The sequence below is a fragment of the Hipposideros armiger genome, unplaced genomic scaffold (genome assembly GCF_001890085.2).
Source record: "Hipposideros armiger isolate ML-2016 unplaced genomic scaffold, ASM189008v1 scaffold_5, whole genome shotgun sequence".
NCBI classification, from domain to species: domain Eukaryota; kingdom Metazoa; phylum Chordata; class Mammalia; order Chiroptera; family Hipposideridae; genus Hipposideros; species Hipposideros armiger.
In genome coordinates this window covers 4,871,345-4,887,892 of record NW_017731355.1, presented here as the reverse complement: position 1 = coordinate 4,887,892, position 16,548 = coordinate 4,871,345, and the positions used below count along the sequence as shown (strand labels likewise).

Here is a 16,548-nt window from a genome sequence, read left to right as displayed (position 1 = left end):
AAGGCACCCCTTCCCGGTTCCAGGAGCGACATCCGGTCTTCAAGGCCACTGAGTCCTGCCCCGGGTCCAAAAAAGAAAAGAAGGGCACTCGGTTTAGACAACGAAACATAGAGGAGTAGGAGAAAGGGGATGAGCCAAATGTAGCTTAGAAATCCGCAGGCTCCCCCTGAAAGCCTCAGCTCAGAGGCGAGGACCCCAGGGGAAGGCGGAACACCCACGCATCACTCCTCCAGACCTACTAGCCAAGCACCTGGCTTTCCTGGGGGGGGGTCTCTGGGGAGCCCCAGGCAGGCCCAGCAGGACCCCGTGTCGGCGCCAAGTCAGCCCTGGACACCAGGGGCCGCAGGCGCGGCGGGAGCCCCCTGGTGTTGCGGCGGCGGCGGCCTCGCCCTTCGCTGCGGGTAGGAGACCCAGCCGTCTGCGGCGCTTCCTCCCGGGAGACGAGGGAAGCAAGAGGCCGCGGGCCCCGCCAGGTCTCCAGGCCCGGTGGGCCCAGCTCCCGGCTCTCTCGTTGTCTCGGCCCACGTTCCCTCCCATGCAAGGCGCCCGCCGGACCACACACGCGCGCGCGCACACACACGCAGTGACACACACCAGCTCGGCCAGGCCGTGACGTCCCCCGGCGACGGGCACCCACAAGCCTGAATTCAGGGCCCGAGGAGTCGCGCTCCTCTCCAGGCTGGCGATGCGCAGGCCTCGCGGCGGCGCACTGAGCCCAGGCGCGGCCAGAGCCGGAGAGGCCTGACCGAGGCGGAGAGAGGCAGACTGGGCTCGGCAGAGGTCCGCGGCTCCCACCAGAGGGAGAGGGGGAACCGGCACCAGAGCCTTAACGTCGCCCCTGGGTGGCCTGCGGGCTGTGCGTGGGGCCCAGAGCGCGGCACCAGCCTTGAAGACGGCTTGGGCCTGGGTCCCCGCTCGGCCCCCCAGGGCAGAGATGTGTTTTCCTCGCTAACTCCGATTGGGCGGTCAAGGTTTAGAAAACATAGCTCCGGTATTTCGCGGTGGATTCGGCGGGGTGCGCAAGCGGCTCTCCCCCGGCTCCTCGCCCACCGCGCGGCGCCACGTTCTCGCAGTCCCGCCCTGGGCCTCCCGGGCCTCCGCCGTCCGCCGAGGCTTGTGCGGGGCTGAGGGTGCGGACACCCCCAGGAAAGGTGAGAGGAGAGGGAACCGAGTGGGAAAGGAGTCGAGGAAACTGACCATTATCTAAAACTCAAGAGGTTTTGAAAGCTGCAACTTAATTGACTTGATTGAATTTCTCTTATCTAGGAAGGGAAGAGACCCTCCCAAGGTGAAATACAAAGGGCCAAGAATCTTTGTGGGAAAGATAAAGATTTGGGGCAACAAATCTTTGTAAAGCCAACTACTCCACCCTCACCTCCGCCTCCCCAAAATGAAGATTATCTTGCTATTTCCCGTCATTGCTAATTGCCGATATGCAGTTGATGTAGCTCTCTGATGCCTTTGGAGGGTGGCGTCATTTCAACACCAAGCATCCTCAGTATTGGGTTTAACTTGATGAACCCCGGTCTTGGAGAGGCGATCAGACCTCTCTGGATGTCTTGAAACCAGCGCTTGCGCCCCTCCATGCCCGCCTCTCCCTCCCTCGGTTACCTGCGGTCAGGAAGGAATTCATTTCTACTTCGCCATCAATTCAAAGGGATTTAACTGCGTGGTCTGTTCAACAAAGTTGTGCAAAGGTGATAGAAAAATTTATTTCAGAGGTGCTCAGAGCTCTTTCCTGATCTCTCATTTTAAAAGTTATCAGGAGAGAAACTGCTAACTGCGTTACTTGCAGAGTAGCCTAGCTATTGTTAGTCTTGTTTTAAAAGAGGGTGATCTTTTCCGACCCTTTGTGGGGCACCCTGAAAACTGAAGGCAGTGTGAGAAATTATTTTGGGTCTGCTTCACTGTTATATAAGAAAAGCTAGACAGGTAAGACCCAGAACCTGGAAAACCATAAAGCAAATTCTCTTGGCCCGATTTCACTTCGGTATTAACGACAGTAGGGTGAACATTACAGTAGGTACTGGGAAATCTCGCCATTAAGTTTTGCCTCGAGTAGTAGGTATAAACGATTGCATTTTCTTTAGAAGTAAAAGAAAAACAATTTACTTATTAGGCAAGATGATGTAGAGGTCAAGAGAGCATAGCATGGGCAGCCAGGGACAGGACAATTAAACAGCCAGAAAACAAAACAGTTGCAACTGCTAACCTTCACTTAAATACTACAGTTAAGAGTCACTCAATTTTGGTCAAACCTAAGAACGTAAGTTTAAAATGGAAATTAAATATTGTTTTGACCTGAGGAGCACCATGATCATTGGCCCATTTGTCTTTTCTGGTGATTGGCTTATAAAATGCAGGTACAACTGAGAAGAGACTTAGTTTTTATCCCTCAGCACTTAAAAAAAAAAAAACTGACCAACCTGCCTTACGTTCAACTACTGAAATTATAGGTTTTAAAACTTTTCTGAAACTCTTTTGTTCAGAGATCATTTCTGCCTGAATTGCTTTCAGATTCTGATTACATTCCCTCTCATGTTTACCTGATTTTTTTTTGAAGTTAAAAAAATCCTCTTAATCAAATAAGAATAAAAACACGGAATTTTTGTCATTCTCATTTTCTCTGTGGTACTACAGTTCTTCCCTTCTTGCTTAAAAAAAAAGACCTATGTTAAAACATACTAATAAAGTGACTGAGAGATCATGGTATGCAGCAGGGAGGGAAAAGCAAAGAGAGCAAGATCCTAATGATTGTTAGGCTTTCTATATTCAATTTCAGAGCAATCCTGATGAAAGTCTCAAAAAGTTTACATACCACAGTCATTCGTGTCTAGTTCATCTTTAGATTAGATTCCAAAAATTTAAAAATAAGGTTTGCTCTCTGACCTAAGAAAAACATGTTTTGGGAAGGAGGCTGAAATGTGGGCTTGTTCATAAATAGCAGTGTAGAATTAAACTGGACCCAACGTTGTGCTAGAACCATTTTAATATAATTATACATATCTGCCAAATCCAGGAAAGTTTATGCATATATAACTTTTCCAGTTAACATCTGCAAGCATAAACAACAATGATCTCAGTTTCTAAATTCATCAGGGTCAGAGCAATTGACCAATGTCTCTTTACTGCTAGCCTTACCAACAGTAAATTACAGATAAATTGGTGTCCTTGTTTCTCTTCTCCCCCTCTCCTTGTCCAGAGACATTTTGTTGTCAAGTTTCAGTGCAGCTCACCTCCAGCCAAAGGGAACCTTTTTAGTTAAGTACTCAGTTGCTCTGAATTTTGCTTATAATTATAACCTATTTAATCACAGAAGAACCCCTGCAGAGGTGGAGTTCCAGGTTGCATACAATAACAGGAGATCACAGTTTTGAAGTCTAGCACAGATTAAAAACCACAGATGTACCATTTATATAAGACACACACTGATTGTCTCTTAAACTACATATTGACTCCTTATGAACATTATTTTTTAAATAAAGTAGTGCATCTAGGACAATCAGTCACACAATTCACACAGCCCTGAAAAGGTTTTCAGTGCCAACTAACAGTTGGTCATGAAATGTGAGTGAGCTTGAGACACTGTCCATTCCTAAGATTCAACCAAGGATTGGCTAAAACATTGGAACACCTCTGCTTAAGAAGGCTATGTCCTGCCCTCCTTTCCCTCACAATTTAGTATTGTTCGTTTTTTGGTGGTATTTGGTTGCACATGGCTAGAATGCTTTTGATCACTGAGAATCAGGAAAACCAATGATCTAAAACTATGACAGGATCTTAAGTAGATTGGTTTGTCCATTTCAGGTTGCTGGTTGGTGGGCCCCTCTAAGGAGCTCCCATTTTTCCTTCTATGCCTCTCGGAACATTTGATCAGAAGATGAGTCTGAGCATCATCCCATCTAACTCTTTTAACCAATGCCTGGCTAAAACTGGAATGTCCAGCCCAGTATATTTTAAAATCACCCACAAAAGGAGGTTCTATAGGTCTTCACAAAACCTGGAATTTCCATGAGGATGTCTGATCTTTATAATCCAAGCAGTCAGCATTGAAGTTAAGCTTCCAGGAGGCAGTTTGGTCCTTATAATCCAAGCAATCAGTGGTCGAGTTAAAACCCAAGCTTGAAGCTCCATATCCCTGGGTGGAAAGAGAAGCTGGGGACTGATTGAGATGGCTGGTAACTGCATTGGTACCCATGGGGCTGAGTGTGGCCCCTGGTCCAGGAAGCTGGTGATGCATAGGGGTCAAATAAGATCCACAGTCCATGCCCCCAAAGTAGGAAGTTGAGCCAGCATATCCTTGACTATAACCTGAAGCCTGAGTATAGGTCATGGGATAGGACCTCTGCATGCAGGAAGAGGAGGTGGACAAGGGATCTGACAGTGGGGAGATGGAAGCTGGGCTCCAGATAGACACAGGAGCACTGCTGCTGGAAATGGCCGGGACTGAGGTGCTAGAGGGGGGAGTGAACTGGCCACTTGTTCCACTCTCTGAACTCACTTCCCGAGCTGGAGATGTCTTCTTTTTGGCAGGTCTCACTTTGTTTTGACCTCCATTCTGTTGCTGCTGCTGCTGTTGGCGGCACTTAGCTCTTCGATTCTTAAACCATACCTTGAAAGGGAAAGAAATTTCTTTAACGTGGTTTCAGCAACTCATTAAGAACAAGAGTGGCTCCCATATTATAATCTGTCCTACATGGACAGATGAGCTAAGCAGACAATCTCCTGCCACTGAAAACCCATTCTTTAGTACTCTCATATATGCTCCTGGAATTGTAAGAAAGTTAGGGGAAGCACTTGACCCTGCTTTGCTCCTAGCCTAGAATAAAATTTAAGATAATCACCCAAATCATATGGCTAAAAATTCTCCCCGTTTCCTATCACCTTGAACACACACATACACACAGACCCAGCTGTATTTTGGAACACTCTCACAATGGGCTAGAATGGATCTGTGTTTTTTAGAGGAAAACACAAGGGAGGTAAAACAATTCTGTTTGTGCATGCCAACAAGGACTGCCTAAATTCAAACACTTCTAGGGAGCAACTGCTAATATGGAGGTTGTTTCCATCACTCTATTTTTGTCTCTCCTAGAAAGACTCACTTACAAAAAAAAAGCTCCAAGGAGAAGTTGATCCTGTTGAGGAAGGAGATCTGAAAACCACTATTTGTAGAAACCTTCTTCATGGGAAGTGGAGTGACTTATATGTGTTCTGCTTTGAGTTCAAGGGCAGACTTCTCTGCTAGCCTCAAGTCTAGGACTGGAGTCTGCCTTCAGGGTAGTGCCACTCAGCACATAGATTCAGTTGCCTGTACTAGTTCATTGGCTTGTCAACTTAAGCTTCTGTCTGCAACTTTGAAAAATTCTTTTTACCAGCCCTGTTCATGTTCTGTAATGAAGGGGCTGTGTTTGGTGTGTGAGGGGGCTTTTCAGAGAAACTACCAGCATTTTCTGGCAACAATTCTTCAGTTGTCCTCTTCAATGAGTTCTCCATATGGATGTCCTAACTGTGGTAAAAACGGTGCTGCCAAGGCCGAGTACAACACCACCAACCCTTTGGTCATTTTCTTTCAGTGAAGACATTTGTTTAAGCCTCATAAGTGCTAAAACATCTTCAATCCTACTTTGAAAAAGTCAGGTTTGCAGCTAACTCTGATGTGTCCTAGCTGAAGGGGAGTCTCTGGTGTGTATGTAATCTAGGTGCTAAACATTCTTTCCAGAGAACTCTGTCTGGGGCTTGAGTTCCAGGGAAGTTGGACTTTACTTTCCCTTTCCAGCTTAAGGTCAAGTTAAGAAGGCCTAAGGGAAAGGGGGTGGGGGGGCAGGGGGCGGGTGTCACCGGGGATATTATGCAGACATTTTATCTGCTAAGTGGCTCAGAGCTAGCAAATTCTGTTCAATCCTTAAGAAGTCATAGAAAACACTCTTACGCAATTTCTTTGGTAAGAGCACCAGCTGTTTCTACAGCCTGGCTCTACCACCAAACTGACATGTGACCTTGAGCAAGTCATTCATTTCTTCAACTGTAAAAATATTGGGACTATCCGGAGCTAAGCTTCTTTCACCCCTAAAAGTGGATGAGAATGGGGAGGATTTCCACATAAAGGAAGGTTAAGTATTAAAATAGTATGTGACAGTCAGTACTTAAAATCTGCCAAGGCTGGGCCTCTGTAGGCCAGGGACCCAGGAGTTCTAGGACCTCAGCTACATTGCCAGTTTTACTTTGCAGCCTGAAGACCCTTGCTTACAGGATTGGGTGGGGGTGGGGGAACAAAAAGGAGCTGCAGGAGAAATCAGGCACTCAAGAAGCCTTAGAAGAGTTTGCTGGCCTCCTGCGGAGCATTTAGTTTCAAACCTCCTTTTGGTCATCTCTCAGACCTGGGACTCGCCTGGGTCCTTAACATAAACCTTGCTCGGGTGAGGGGAAGCGTGGTCAGAAGGATGGGTCTGTCTCCATCTGCCCTACCTGCACCCTGGACTCAGGCAAGTTGATTTTCAGTGCCACCTCCTCCCGCATGAAGATGTCTGGGTACCGGGTCTTAGCAAACAGCGCTTCCAGCACGTCTAGCTGCGCTCGGGTGAACGTCGTCCTCTCCCGGCGCTGTTTCCGGGGGGTGGCTGCGGGACAAGAAGCCCAGGGCCCTTTAGGGTGGGGGAGCAGTTTCTCAGTCACAGGGGTCTCTGCGGGTGCTCCAACCCCACCGCCACCCCACTCTGCACCACTCCCCTGGTCCTCCCAGCCTTTCAACCCAGAGCCTAGCAATGTTCTCCCCACACCCTCCCCGGCCTCGGCTCCTCCATGACACACATTGCCCCTTGTAGGGGAAACCCCCACCCTGCTGACATTAGAGGTCTCTCCAGCCAGAGCGCCCCTTGGGAAGCTAACAAAACAAATGAAATAAATGGAAGACCAAAAAACCAAAACGCCTCCAAAACACACACCTAACGCACAACACACACACACACACACACACACACACACACACACACACACAAATCCATTCCGTGAAGTCAAAGAATCCCCGAGGTCCCGCAGCTCGGATTTACGGCGAATCTCGATCCTGCTCGAGATCTTGGGCTTTAGGACTCCAAGGGCCTTCCCCCCATCTTTAAAATGGGGGCGTATTTCATACTCCTTCTAGGAGGATTTAAAAAAACCGATCTGATGGGAGAGGAAGGCACCCGCACCCCGGGTGAATCACACCTCTAGGGATTAGCGCGGAAGGCCTGGAGGTCAGAGGGGAACCCCTCCGCCCCCCCTGCGTGGCAGGGAGAATTTGTGAAAAGAAATCCGGCTTCTCCCGGAGGGTACTTCGGAGGAATTGAGCTTTGAGATATGGGTAGGAGAGCCTCTCACCCTAAAATGACAAGGGCAGTAGCCTTCTTCGCCCCACGGCAATGTGTGTCCCCTTTTCACTCTAATTAAGAATCAGGCGATGTGATTTTGTGAGCAAGCGTTGTCGATCCACCTCCTCGTTCCCCCTCAGCCCCGGTCCTCTCTTCCACCACTAAATGCCCTGGGCCTCTGTGCCGCTTCTCGGAAGGAAAACCCAGGGGAGACTTCGCCTGGAACTGGGGCGGTGGTCAGCGTAACCGCCAACCCCAGAGCTCCGGGGGAGAGGGTGTCACATCCCCGCGGGGCGGGCGTGGGGAAGGGCTGGGCAGGAGTTCGGCGGGGCTCACTTACCCGGGTAGCCCACCGAAGGGTGCAGCAAGTCCATGCCCGAAGTGGTGAGACTCAGCCCATTGACTGCGTAAGGCGGTTGCTTAAGATAAGACATCATGCTAAGATTGTTAGGAGGCGCAAAGTTGGCCCAAATCGGGGGAACCCAGCCGGAAGATCTCGCTTCGCCGGGAGTGGACAGATTCAGGGTCCGTGGTGGGTGGGTTTGGAGTGGTGGAACTAAGGGCAAAGCAAACAAACAAACAGAGGTGCTGGTTTACTGCTTCGGAGGGAGCAGCTCTCCCACGTTCCACCACTAACTTAAAAAGAGCCCGGGCTACTCCGGGCAGGGGCTTTTAAAGGGCTTGCAGACCCTCCTCACTTCCCCAACCCCCCAGCTTCTCTGAAACCAGAGGGGATGGAGACCAGATAAACCTGTCTTCCCCACCCCCACCCTAAACTTAAAAAAAAAAAAAGTACCCGAAGAAAGCTATTACAATCTGCTTTCCCGAAGAACAAAACCCCACGCCTTCAAATGCACACATTGCATTCCTATCCCTTCATTTGCATAGGACTCATTGGCTGGCACTAGCTAATTGTCTCAAACAAAACTTGATTGGGGCCATTTGCAGAGACAAAGAACTCTTTGGTTAAATAAATAATGCTGATAACAAAGCCCATTGGTGAGAAACAAAGAAACAATTCAAGAAATCTACCTCTCCCCAGACTGTTGCCTTTCCAAGGCAGATTTTAATTATCTTAGCTTTTTACCACTTTCAACAGCTTCGAACCTAAAATGTCAGTGCATTTAACATCTAAAATACCAACTTGCTAATCGACAAACTTGAGAAAACTGCTCAGCCACTATTATTCCACATTTAAAGTAATTTCCAGTAATCATTTTCACCTAATTAGTAGACTGGGTAATTAGATTTTGAGGTAAGTAACAGATTTATTAGAGTTTTGGAGAATCTTGATTATACGTGTATAAAGCACTAAAGCTAAACAAACAAATATTTAACTTTTAATCGACACCCATCAAATATTTAAACATAGTGCAAAAAAAAAAAGTCTCCCAAATTGGCACCAGGTTTGCTAGAAATTCTGAAGTAAAGTTAGAATCCCACCAATCAGAAAATGAGAGGCCCCTACATCTGCAAGTAGAAAGGGTTCGCATTTGTAGTGCAAGCCGCTTCCATGTTGATTTTGATGTGTGGAGGCTGCAGGTCCTGCGGGAGGCAAATTTTCGGACTTTTGGGTCCTCTGCAGCTCCAGCAGTTTCCTGTTAACTCTAGCTGCCTTTGCACATTTTAGTTTTGAAGAAAGTAGATACACAAACACCCAAAGTTGTGAAACTAATAGAACTTCTCCCTTTCAAGTTTCCTACAATCCTATAAGAAAAAGAGCCTCAGGGACTGAATAGAAAGGAAGAAAAAGAAAAGTTATTTACTTTCTTCGGCTGAGTGTCTCTCACTCCCCCAAGCCAAGGGATCCAAAATGGATGTTAATACAGGCTGGCAGTTGGCAAGTCTGGCTTTTATCTTCCTAAAAGATGGCACTTATCCTGCAAGGATCTCTACTTGGCAACTTTGATACTCTGAGAATTTGCTTCAAAATGGCGGATACAAGATTAGGAGAGTTTCCTTCTTACGTTCACAAAGGTCCTACTGGGTGTTACGGACTGTGGGTTTTCATATTTACATTGCTTAAGAGATAAAGACACAAAATTCCACAAATGGAACTAGGTTACTGCAACTTCTTCCTGATTTTAATGCAGTGCACAAAAATCATGCTTTTCCACCTTCATATATAATTTAATATAATTTAATAAATGCCCTTCCTGGAGGAGTTTGTATTATCTCACCAATAGCATTAGCCTAGTTGCTCCTACAACAAAGACTGCATGGTTTCTAATCACTCTTCTTTTCAAGAGTTATTTGGAGGCTGTGGAAATGATATTGCTTTAAAATACAGTCATTTGTTTGTTTAAATAGCCTCTAAGCCGGAGTTCTTGTTTAATACAATCTCACTATGTTAGAAAGTTCTGAACTGCTATAGAAAAGCCTGGAATCCTATCGGATGTACACATGGTAAGTATTCCTTCTTACATGCAGAGCTCTCGCCCAATTAGAAATGCCTGACGCATCATACATTCAAGTAGCACATTTCAACATTAAACGTGGTAACAGAAAGTACCAGGACCGAGATACTTTTTGGGGTTCCTTTGCCCTTACCATTGCAAAATAGCTAAAACTCTCGGATAAACTGGTTTCGCTTTTTTACTGGACCCATCTTTAAAAGAAAAAACAAACAAACAAAAACCCTCCAAAAACAAAGCTATGTAGGAACTCTTCAACAGCCAATCCAGGTATGCACTCCAAAAACGAGGCAATGGCGTGGGCCCTTTCATCCAACTTTAAAAGCTCTGCAAGAACTCCTTTCTCCCTTTCTCTCTAAGCAGAGCCCAGAAGGGGAAAAAACAATACTTTTTCAAAAATATAAGCCTCGGAACGACTGTTCCCAAGGTGGCCGCTGGAGAACTCCTACCTAGAAGGAACGAACGGCGGTCGCGTGGTGGGTCCCCGCAGCCGGTCGGCGCCCGCACCTCCGGGCGCAAGTGACTCAATCCGGCGTCCCTGCCCGGCAGTCTCGCAGCCCGAGGTCCAGCTCCACTGCCCGCCCGGGCCTGCGCCGCCTTATATCTAACGGTCAATTCGCGCAATCTGTCGCTACCCCCACCCCCATCTACCCCTCCCGGTTTTTTTTTTCTTCCAAGGAGCCTATCTACGAGTTGCTGTGTCCTCGCTCAATAATTACCTCGTCCGAGAATTAATTATAATAAATGTTTTCTTGATAAACTAACGAGATAATCCGAGGGGCACACGTCCCTTAATTACAGGCCGCCGTGCTCAGCTCTGCTTCTCGCCGGGGCTGATTAATTTTCTGCATGATGGAAAGGAAACAAAACTACGCGGACTGGCGACTGGCCTGCGGCAGGGACGACAACGCAGAGGAAGAGGAGAGAAAGAAAAAGGAGACGTGTGGGCACCGCGGAAAACAGCCGGCGCGGCCTCTCTCCAACGAACTCGAGTGAAAGTTTCTGGCCTCAGGGTAATCAAACAACACTGCCACCCGCGAGGGAGGCAGGAAGAACGTGCCAGAAGGGTTGGCCTTGACTATTAATTATGGCGAGGAGAAAACCCGGTGCTCGCTCGTGAGGAGAGGTCTGGGTGTCTACCTCCTTTGGGGGGAGGAGTTTCCTCGGCAACTCCTCTCTGGGGCTAACAACTGGGGACTGGAAAGCGGCCTGAGGTGAACAGCAGATACAGATCCTGACCCTGCAGCTCTAGGACCGAGGGGAGAATGTCAAAGAGCAACCTCACCATCCCCTCCCCAAGTAATCCACCACTCCAGGCCTTCTGTCCTGCACCCCACTTGTGTCTGCAAAGAAGGAAAAGGCCAACTCGGTGGAATTCTGAAGGGGGACTTGCGTTTCAAAAATGTATCCTGTAATCGGACCGTGATTTCAAGAGTCACTTGAACGCATCAACATGAAGACTTCTTCCGAGTTTGCGGCACACGTCCCTGAGGCCGGATGCCAGCTGAGACCTTCTGATGGTTCTGGGCCTCAGCGCACCCCTCGACCCCGGCCGGGGCCCACGATACTCCTCTGTCCCCAAGCCCGGGAGGGGAGCGCGCAGGCCGACCCCGCCGCTGCCCCTGTCCTCGAACAGCCCTGGGGCCGCCTTCCCCACCGGAAGGTTTCGGTCCCCGGCCCCGCTGCGGCCAGGGGCGGAGCGGGGGCCACTCACTGCCACTTTTGCCCGCCCCAGGTGCGCGCGGAGGGCTGAGCGAGCGGACCCTGAACCATTCCCGGCAAAGTCACGCTGTGCAACGACTCTTCTACGCTCGCTCGGCCTGGTTGGGACCACAAAACCTACGGGGGGTTATTGTACTCTCAGGGTTTGGGGGGACAGGAGAAAAGGGGTGTTCACAAAGGAGAGAGGGAGACCTGGAGGTCTTTGAAGAGGCCGAGAACAGAGACCGAAGCTAGGTGAGCTGCTCTTAGCTGGCGGACCAGAGATGCCGGCGCTCCCCGCCTCCTCGGTTACTGGCTCTGCTCTCCTCTCACGTTCATTAGGGAGAGACAGGGGCTAGAACGGCGGCCGCCCGCGCCCGCCGGCTCGCGAACTAGCCGGGCTTCGGGCGCGCCGGCCCTGGGAAGCGCCTGTTGTTGTTGTTATTGTTATTATTATTATTATTATTAATATTATTATTACTGCTACTACTACGCTGCTATTACTATCATTATTATCCATCCCTCTAGCTGCATCTGCATCTTTTTGTCTCGGACTCTGAAAACGTCCTTGGGCTCAATCCAAATGACCCAACCACAGCTGAGAGCCAAAACGCAAAGATCTCAGGGAGAAACCCAGAATGGGCGTTGACATAAAACAAAACTACAAACAAAACCCCTCTAAAACACCCTACGTTAGACTCGCAGGGTTTTGCGAAAGCGGCGAGCCCAGGAGCGCACTCCCTTCCCTTCCTCCCACTCCTGCACTCATCTCCAGATCATAAATTTTTCTCAAGGGTCGTTATTACGCCTCAAAAATTTACAAGGGAAAAAATACATCAGTCTTTAGAAAATGACTCCACGTTCGCAGAGGTGCATCAGGATGTACTGGGGTGATGGTAGACAGAGGGGAACATACGGATATAGACAGACAGACAAGACAGACGGAACACTTACCTTACAGCCGCATGGGAGGTTAGAAAAAAAAATCAAATTATCCTTCAAAATTCCAAATAACCAGCTATCCTAGAAGAAATCAAGAGTATTGAGTTAGCAACCTTGCAGTCTTCACCCTTTCATAAAAAGTCAAACACAACGAAAAAAAAATTTTTTAAAGAACAGAAAATGAGGAAAAGTAGCTCGAGTTCAAAACACGCGTGGGCCCCTCTGCGATACATACAAAGTAGACGTGATGAGGGCTGCTCTAGCGATTTTTATTTTTAATAACAGTGGAGGCTGAGTTGGAGCTGAGGTCGGTTCCGCTCTCAGGGAGATTTGCTGAGAAAGCGCCTCTCTGGCAACTTTTTGACGCAAACTCTCCAACCAATGGCAGGGAGAGAATGATTGACACATCTAAGCCAGAGGGAAAATAATAAAAACACACAACAGGGGGAGGAAAACAGGCCGCTGCTGCACGGGGGGACGAGCAGGCAACAAATCCAGGCCTCCGACATTACCAGAATGTTCTTGAAAGACACTGGGCTCTGCTTAAAATATACATTATGGGCCAGAGCATGTGAACTAATTGTATAATTAAAATGATGGGCAGGGAGGCCTCTCCTTACCTACTTCTCCTCCTCTTCCTGTCCTCCCTTTTGCCCTCCCCCCTTTTTTGTTGTGTTTTTGTTTTAGGGAAGGGGAGAAAGGAAATCCACACGATGTAAGATGGGAAGGTAGAAATATTTAAGTAAAAGCTGGAGAAAGGGTGAGGGTGGGGGATGACTGGGTTATCGCATTGCAAGCCAGCAATGTTTGTATGAATCAGACGCAGAAAGCCAGTCAGACTGAGGCTTAAAAACCCCTTAAAAACACAACTATGCCTTCTCAAACAGGGTCAGACCACACTGAGGGGACCAGGAAGGGTGCAGGGAGCGGGCCTGGGAGTGAGGCTTGGGCATGTAAGCAAGGGAGAGACGATACACGAGTCCAAGAACAAACTATTTTCAAAAACGCAGTATCTCTACAACTCATTATGCCCTTATAAACATCCCCCCGTTCCCCAAAATTAGGGGACTCGGGCTCCCGGTATCCGCGCAGGGTTTTTACTTTTAAGAAGTCCAAGGCAGGCTGCAAAGGACACGAACCCGGAATGTAACCCCAGGGCCAGTTTGGGGAGACCGAAGGACAGGTCAGGACTCGGGGTTGTGAGAGTGGGGTTGGCAAGATACTCAGGGAGGGAGGCCCGCGTTGGAAACAGAATTTCTCGGCCCAACGCGTGCAGCAGCGGGGCCTGGAGCTAACTCAGCCTGCAGCCAGAGCTGGGGACTGAGAACCGAAGGAGAGTGTCGGCAACAGGGGACCCAAGACGGGGAGAGCGAACACCAGCTCAACTTTTCCTCCAGGCACAGAGAGGGGGACCCACCAGCTTTCAAAAAGATCTGAGTCCCCAGAAAAGCAGAAACGGATTTGGGCAGCGGGACGGGGGTGGGGTGGGGGGGGCACAAGTGGACGGCCCGAGGCTTTGTGAATGGCGGGGTGGGGGTGGGGAGCAGAAGACCGTGCTTCCCTCGCAACTCACAATGCTGGAAAAGAAAAATAAAACCTCTTCCTAAACACCCTCCCCCCTCCAACAACCACCACGACGGCAAGTGGGCCCAAAGAAACAGCTCGCTGCCTTTAATTTGGGGACCTATGTTAATGAAGTTGGTAATTAATTCGTCGCTTTGTTGTCGGTTCTTATACTGTATGTGTAATCAAATGTGGCCGTCCTTGGGATTTACAGCAATTAACGAATTACGGGAGTACGCACGAGGCGGCAGGCGCTCAGCAGCGGGGCTGCGCTGCGGCTTGGCCTGGGGATGGGCACTCCGCGGCCTCGACCAGCCTCGCAGGTGTTTCTAGAGCTTTGGGCCCCGGCGTCCTCACGAGCCCCCAAACGCTCTGGGGTCTGTCCAGCTCCTCCAGTGCCCTCCACGACCGCTCCAGACCGAAGACACCCGTTGGCTGTCCCGTTCCCAGGAGTAGCGACTTTCTGGGGGCCCGGGCTGGGGGGAGGGTGAGTACAGACCTTTTTTTTTTTCTCACCCTGCCCCCACTGTACTGAACACCTGGCGACTGCCCCCCACCCCGGGACCTTTTATTTGGGGCGGGGGGCGACAAGTGCCCCAGGCGGTCTGGCCTACACGGCGCTCCTTGGGCGCACTTAGCCAGAATCACCATGCTTTGGGTGAAGGAAGAGCAAATCCAACCTGAAACCCCCCGCCCTCCCCAGCCAGAAACTCCTTTCTACCCCGAGAAAAGACAGTGTTTCCCCCAATTTGATCTCAACGAGGTTTAAAGCATCAAAGAACGAAAAAGAAAAATGGACGTTGATGGTCTGGCAGAGGGGAAGGGCCTGAGGGAAGTGTTTGGGGGCTGTGGGGGCGGAGAGGGGTGGAGAAATATTAGAACAAGCACTTATGATCTCCACAAAGTAAGTGAAAAATTTTAGACTGGGAGATCTATCTGCTCTAGGGTACAGTGTCGTGGGAGAAACCCCTTAAGCCCGATGTAGAGGTTTTTCGGTCTCTGATGGCAGGGGACAGCTGAATCTCCCTGAAAATTCCCCAGTTCTGTTGGATAGGGGCAGATTTCGGCGCCGTGGGGGTGAGAGGGCTTTTTCCTTTGCAGCAGACAGTTTCTGCTTCTCCTTTGCCCTCTAGTCTAATAACTTCACAGAAATGCGGGGCCAATAAACTAGGAGTTGGACATGGACAGTGTTAAATAAACAAGGGTCTCTTTAAAATTCTCATCCACTTCAGATGTCTAAAGTAAGATTGTGATGATTTTGTCACGGTTTGGTAAATTTACCCCTTTAAGAGGCTTTCATAAATCCCAGAACACACCTTCAGCCAGATTTGAATATAGATTTAGGTTTTAAAACCCAGAAGCTGGAAACACCGCTTTATCAAAGAGAATTTCCCTTTAGCTTAGCAATGTGCTGAAGCTCTTAAAAGATTGGATCTGAGAGACAGAGAGGAGAAAGAGAACTAGAGACAGAGAGGCACACAGAGGAAAAAAAAAAAAAGACTTTCTTTTTCTTTCTAGAGGAATTCTGCCCAGACTGCAGCAGTTGGTAGCAAGCAAGCTTTCTCCTGGAAAAGTTGCAAAATTGCTCTTCACCTGTAAGAACATGCTCTTTATCTTCCAGTCTCTTCTTGTCAATTTGGAAATTGCAGACAGCCCGGCTCAGGTACAGTCCCCACAAACCCTACTCTAGGTCAGGACAAAAGCCACTGGCTTTGCCGGGAGGGAGGGGGCCTGGGTTGTTGTACTGAAAACGTTAGACGCTTGGTGGGAGAAAAAGACTCTTTGGATAACTCTTGGTTTTCAGTAAGTCCTTGAACTTCCAGTATACTTACTATATAGTCATTGTATTTTCTCTGTTCATATTTAACTTCTGTTTCTTTTGTGTCCTGTGTCTTAAAAAAATTTTTTTTCCCTATGAATCTGACTTATGGTAGCTTGCTTTGTGTTTTTAAATAATTTTCATTAACAGATTTTTTTAATTGCCACAAGTACAATTATCTTGCTATGAATGTGAGATATAAGTATTCAGAAGCTAAATTAAGAAAATCAAATTATTTGTCCGAGTTTGCATGCAGTTTCCAAAATATGGCTGATATTCATATTTTGAAATCTAGATTCATGCCTGGTGTTCTCTGGGCTTACTTTCTCCACCCCACATGCCAGACCGGTTTAAAATATTCCGAACTTTCCTCCAAGTTTATTAACTATGGTGGTGTGGGGTAGAGTAAAGGAGTGGGAGGAGAAAGGAGAGAGATCTCAGGATTCTGCCAGGCTAATTAAAAAAAGAAGAACAAAACCCATATTCCGTGAGAACACAGCCTCTCAGGGGGAAAGGAGCCAGTTAGACTCCCTGAACACTTACTTCAGAAATATGAAGATTAATTCACAATCTTCTCAGTGATTCAGTGGACAGTGGGGGGAACCACGTCTTGCCTGAGAACTGCCACGCTATTTAGGGGGGAAAAATCATTTCTCATTAGGTTTTAAGATACGTCTTTATTTAAAACTTTGACAAGATTAACTTTTAATTTTTTTAACGAGGGTTAAAGACTGGCACTGCAGGCAGAATTTGGGGGGAA

The 16,548-nt window shown here is 48.4% G+C and overlaps 1 protein-coding gene across 4 annotated transcripts; it reads right to left on the bottom strand.

The window, feature by feature from the left end:
- Window positions 1-2,971: 2,971 nt before the first annotated feature.
- Window positions 2,972-12,995, bottom strand: OTX2 (orthodenticle homeobox 2). Of its 4 annotated transcripts, none has more exons than XM_019644909.1 (5): window positions 12,642-12,995; window positions 12,419-12,487; window positions 7,690-7,905; window positions 6,469-6,644; window positions 2,972-4,612 (listed from the first exon to the last, which is right to left on the bottom strand). In XM_019644909.1, the coding sequence occupies exons 3-5, from the start codon at window positions 7,784-7,786 to the stop codon at window positions 3,992-3,994; spliced, it is 894 nt and encodes a 297-aa protein (XP_019500454.1). In that variant the 5' UTR covers window positions 7,787-7,905; window positions 12,419-12,487; window positions 12,642-12,995; the 3' UTR covers window positions 2,972-3,991. The 4 variants fall into 4 exon arrangements, with proteins under 4 accessions (XP_019500454.1, XP_019500468.1, XP_019500478.1 ...); XM_019644923.1 differs by having other exon boundaries at window positions 6,469-6,620; window positions 12,642-12,992; XM_019644933.1 differs by having other exon boundaries at window positions 6,469-6,620; window positions 12,419-12,992.
- Between the last annotated feature and the right edge of the window lie 3,553 nt (window positions 12,996-16,548).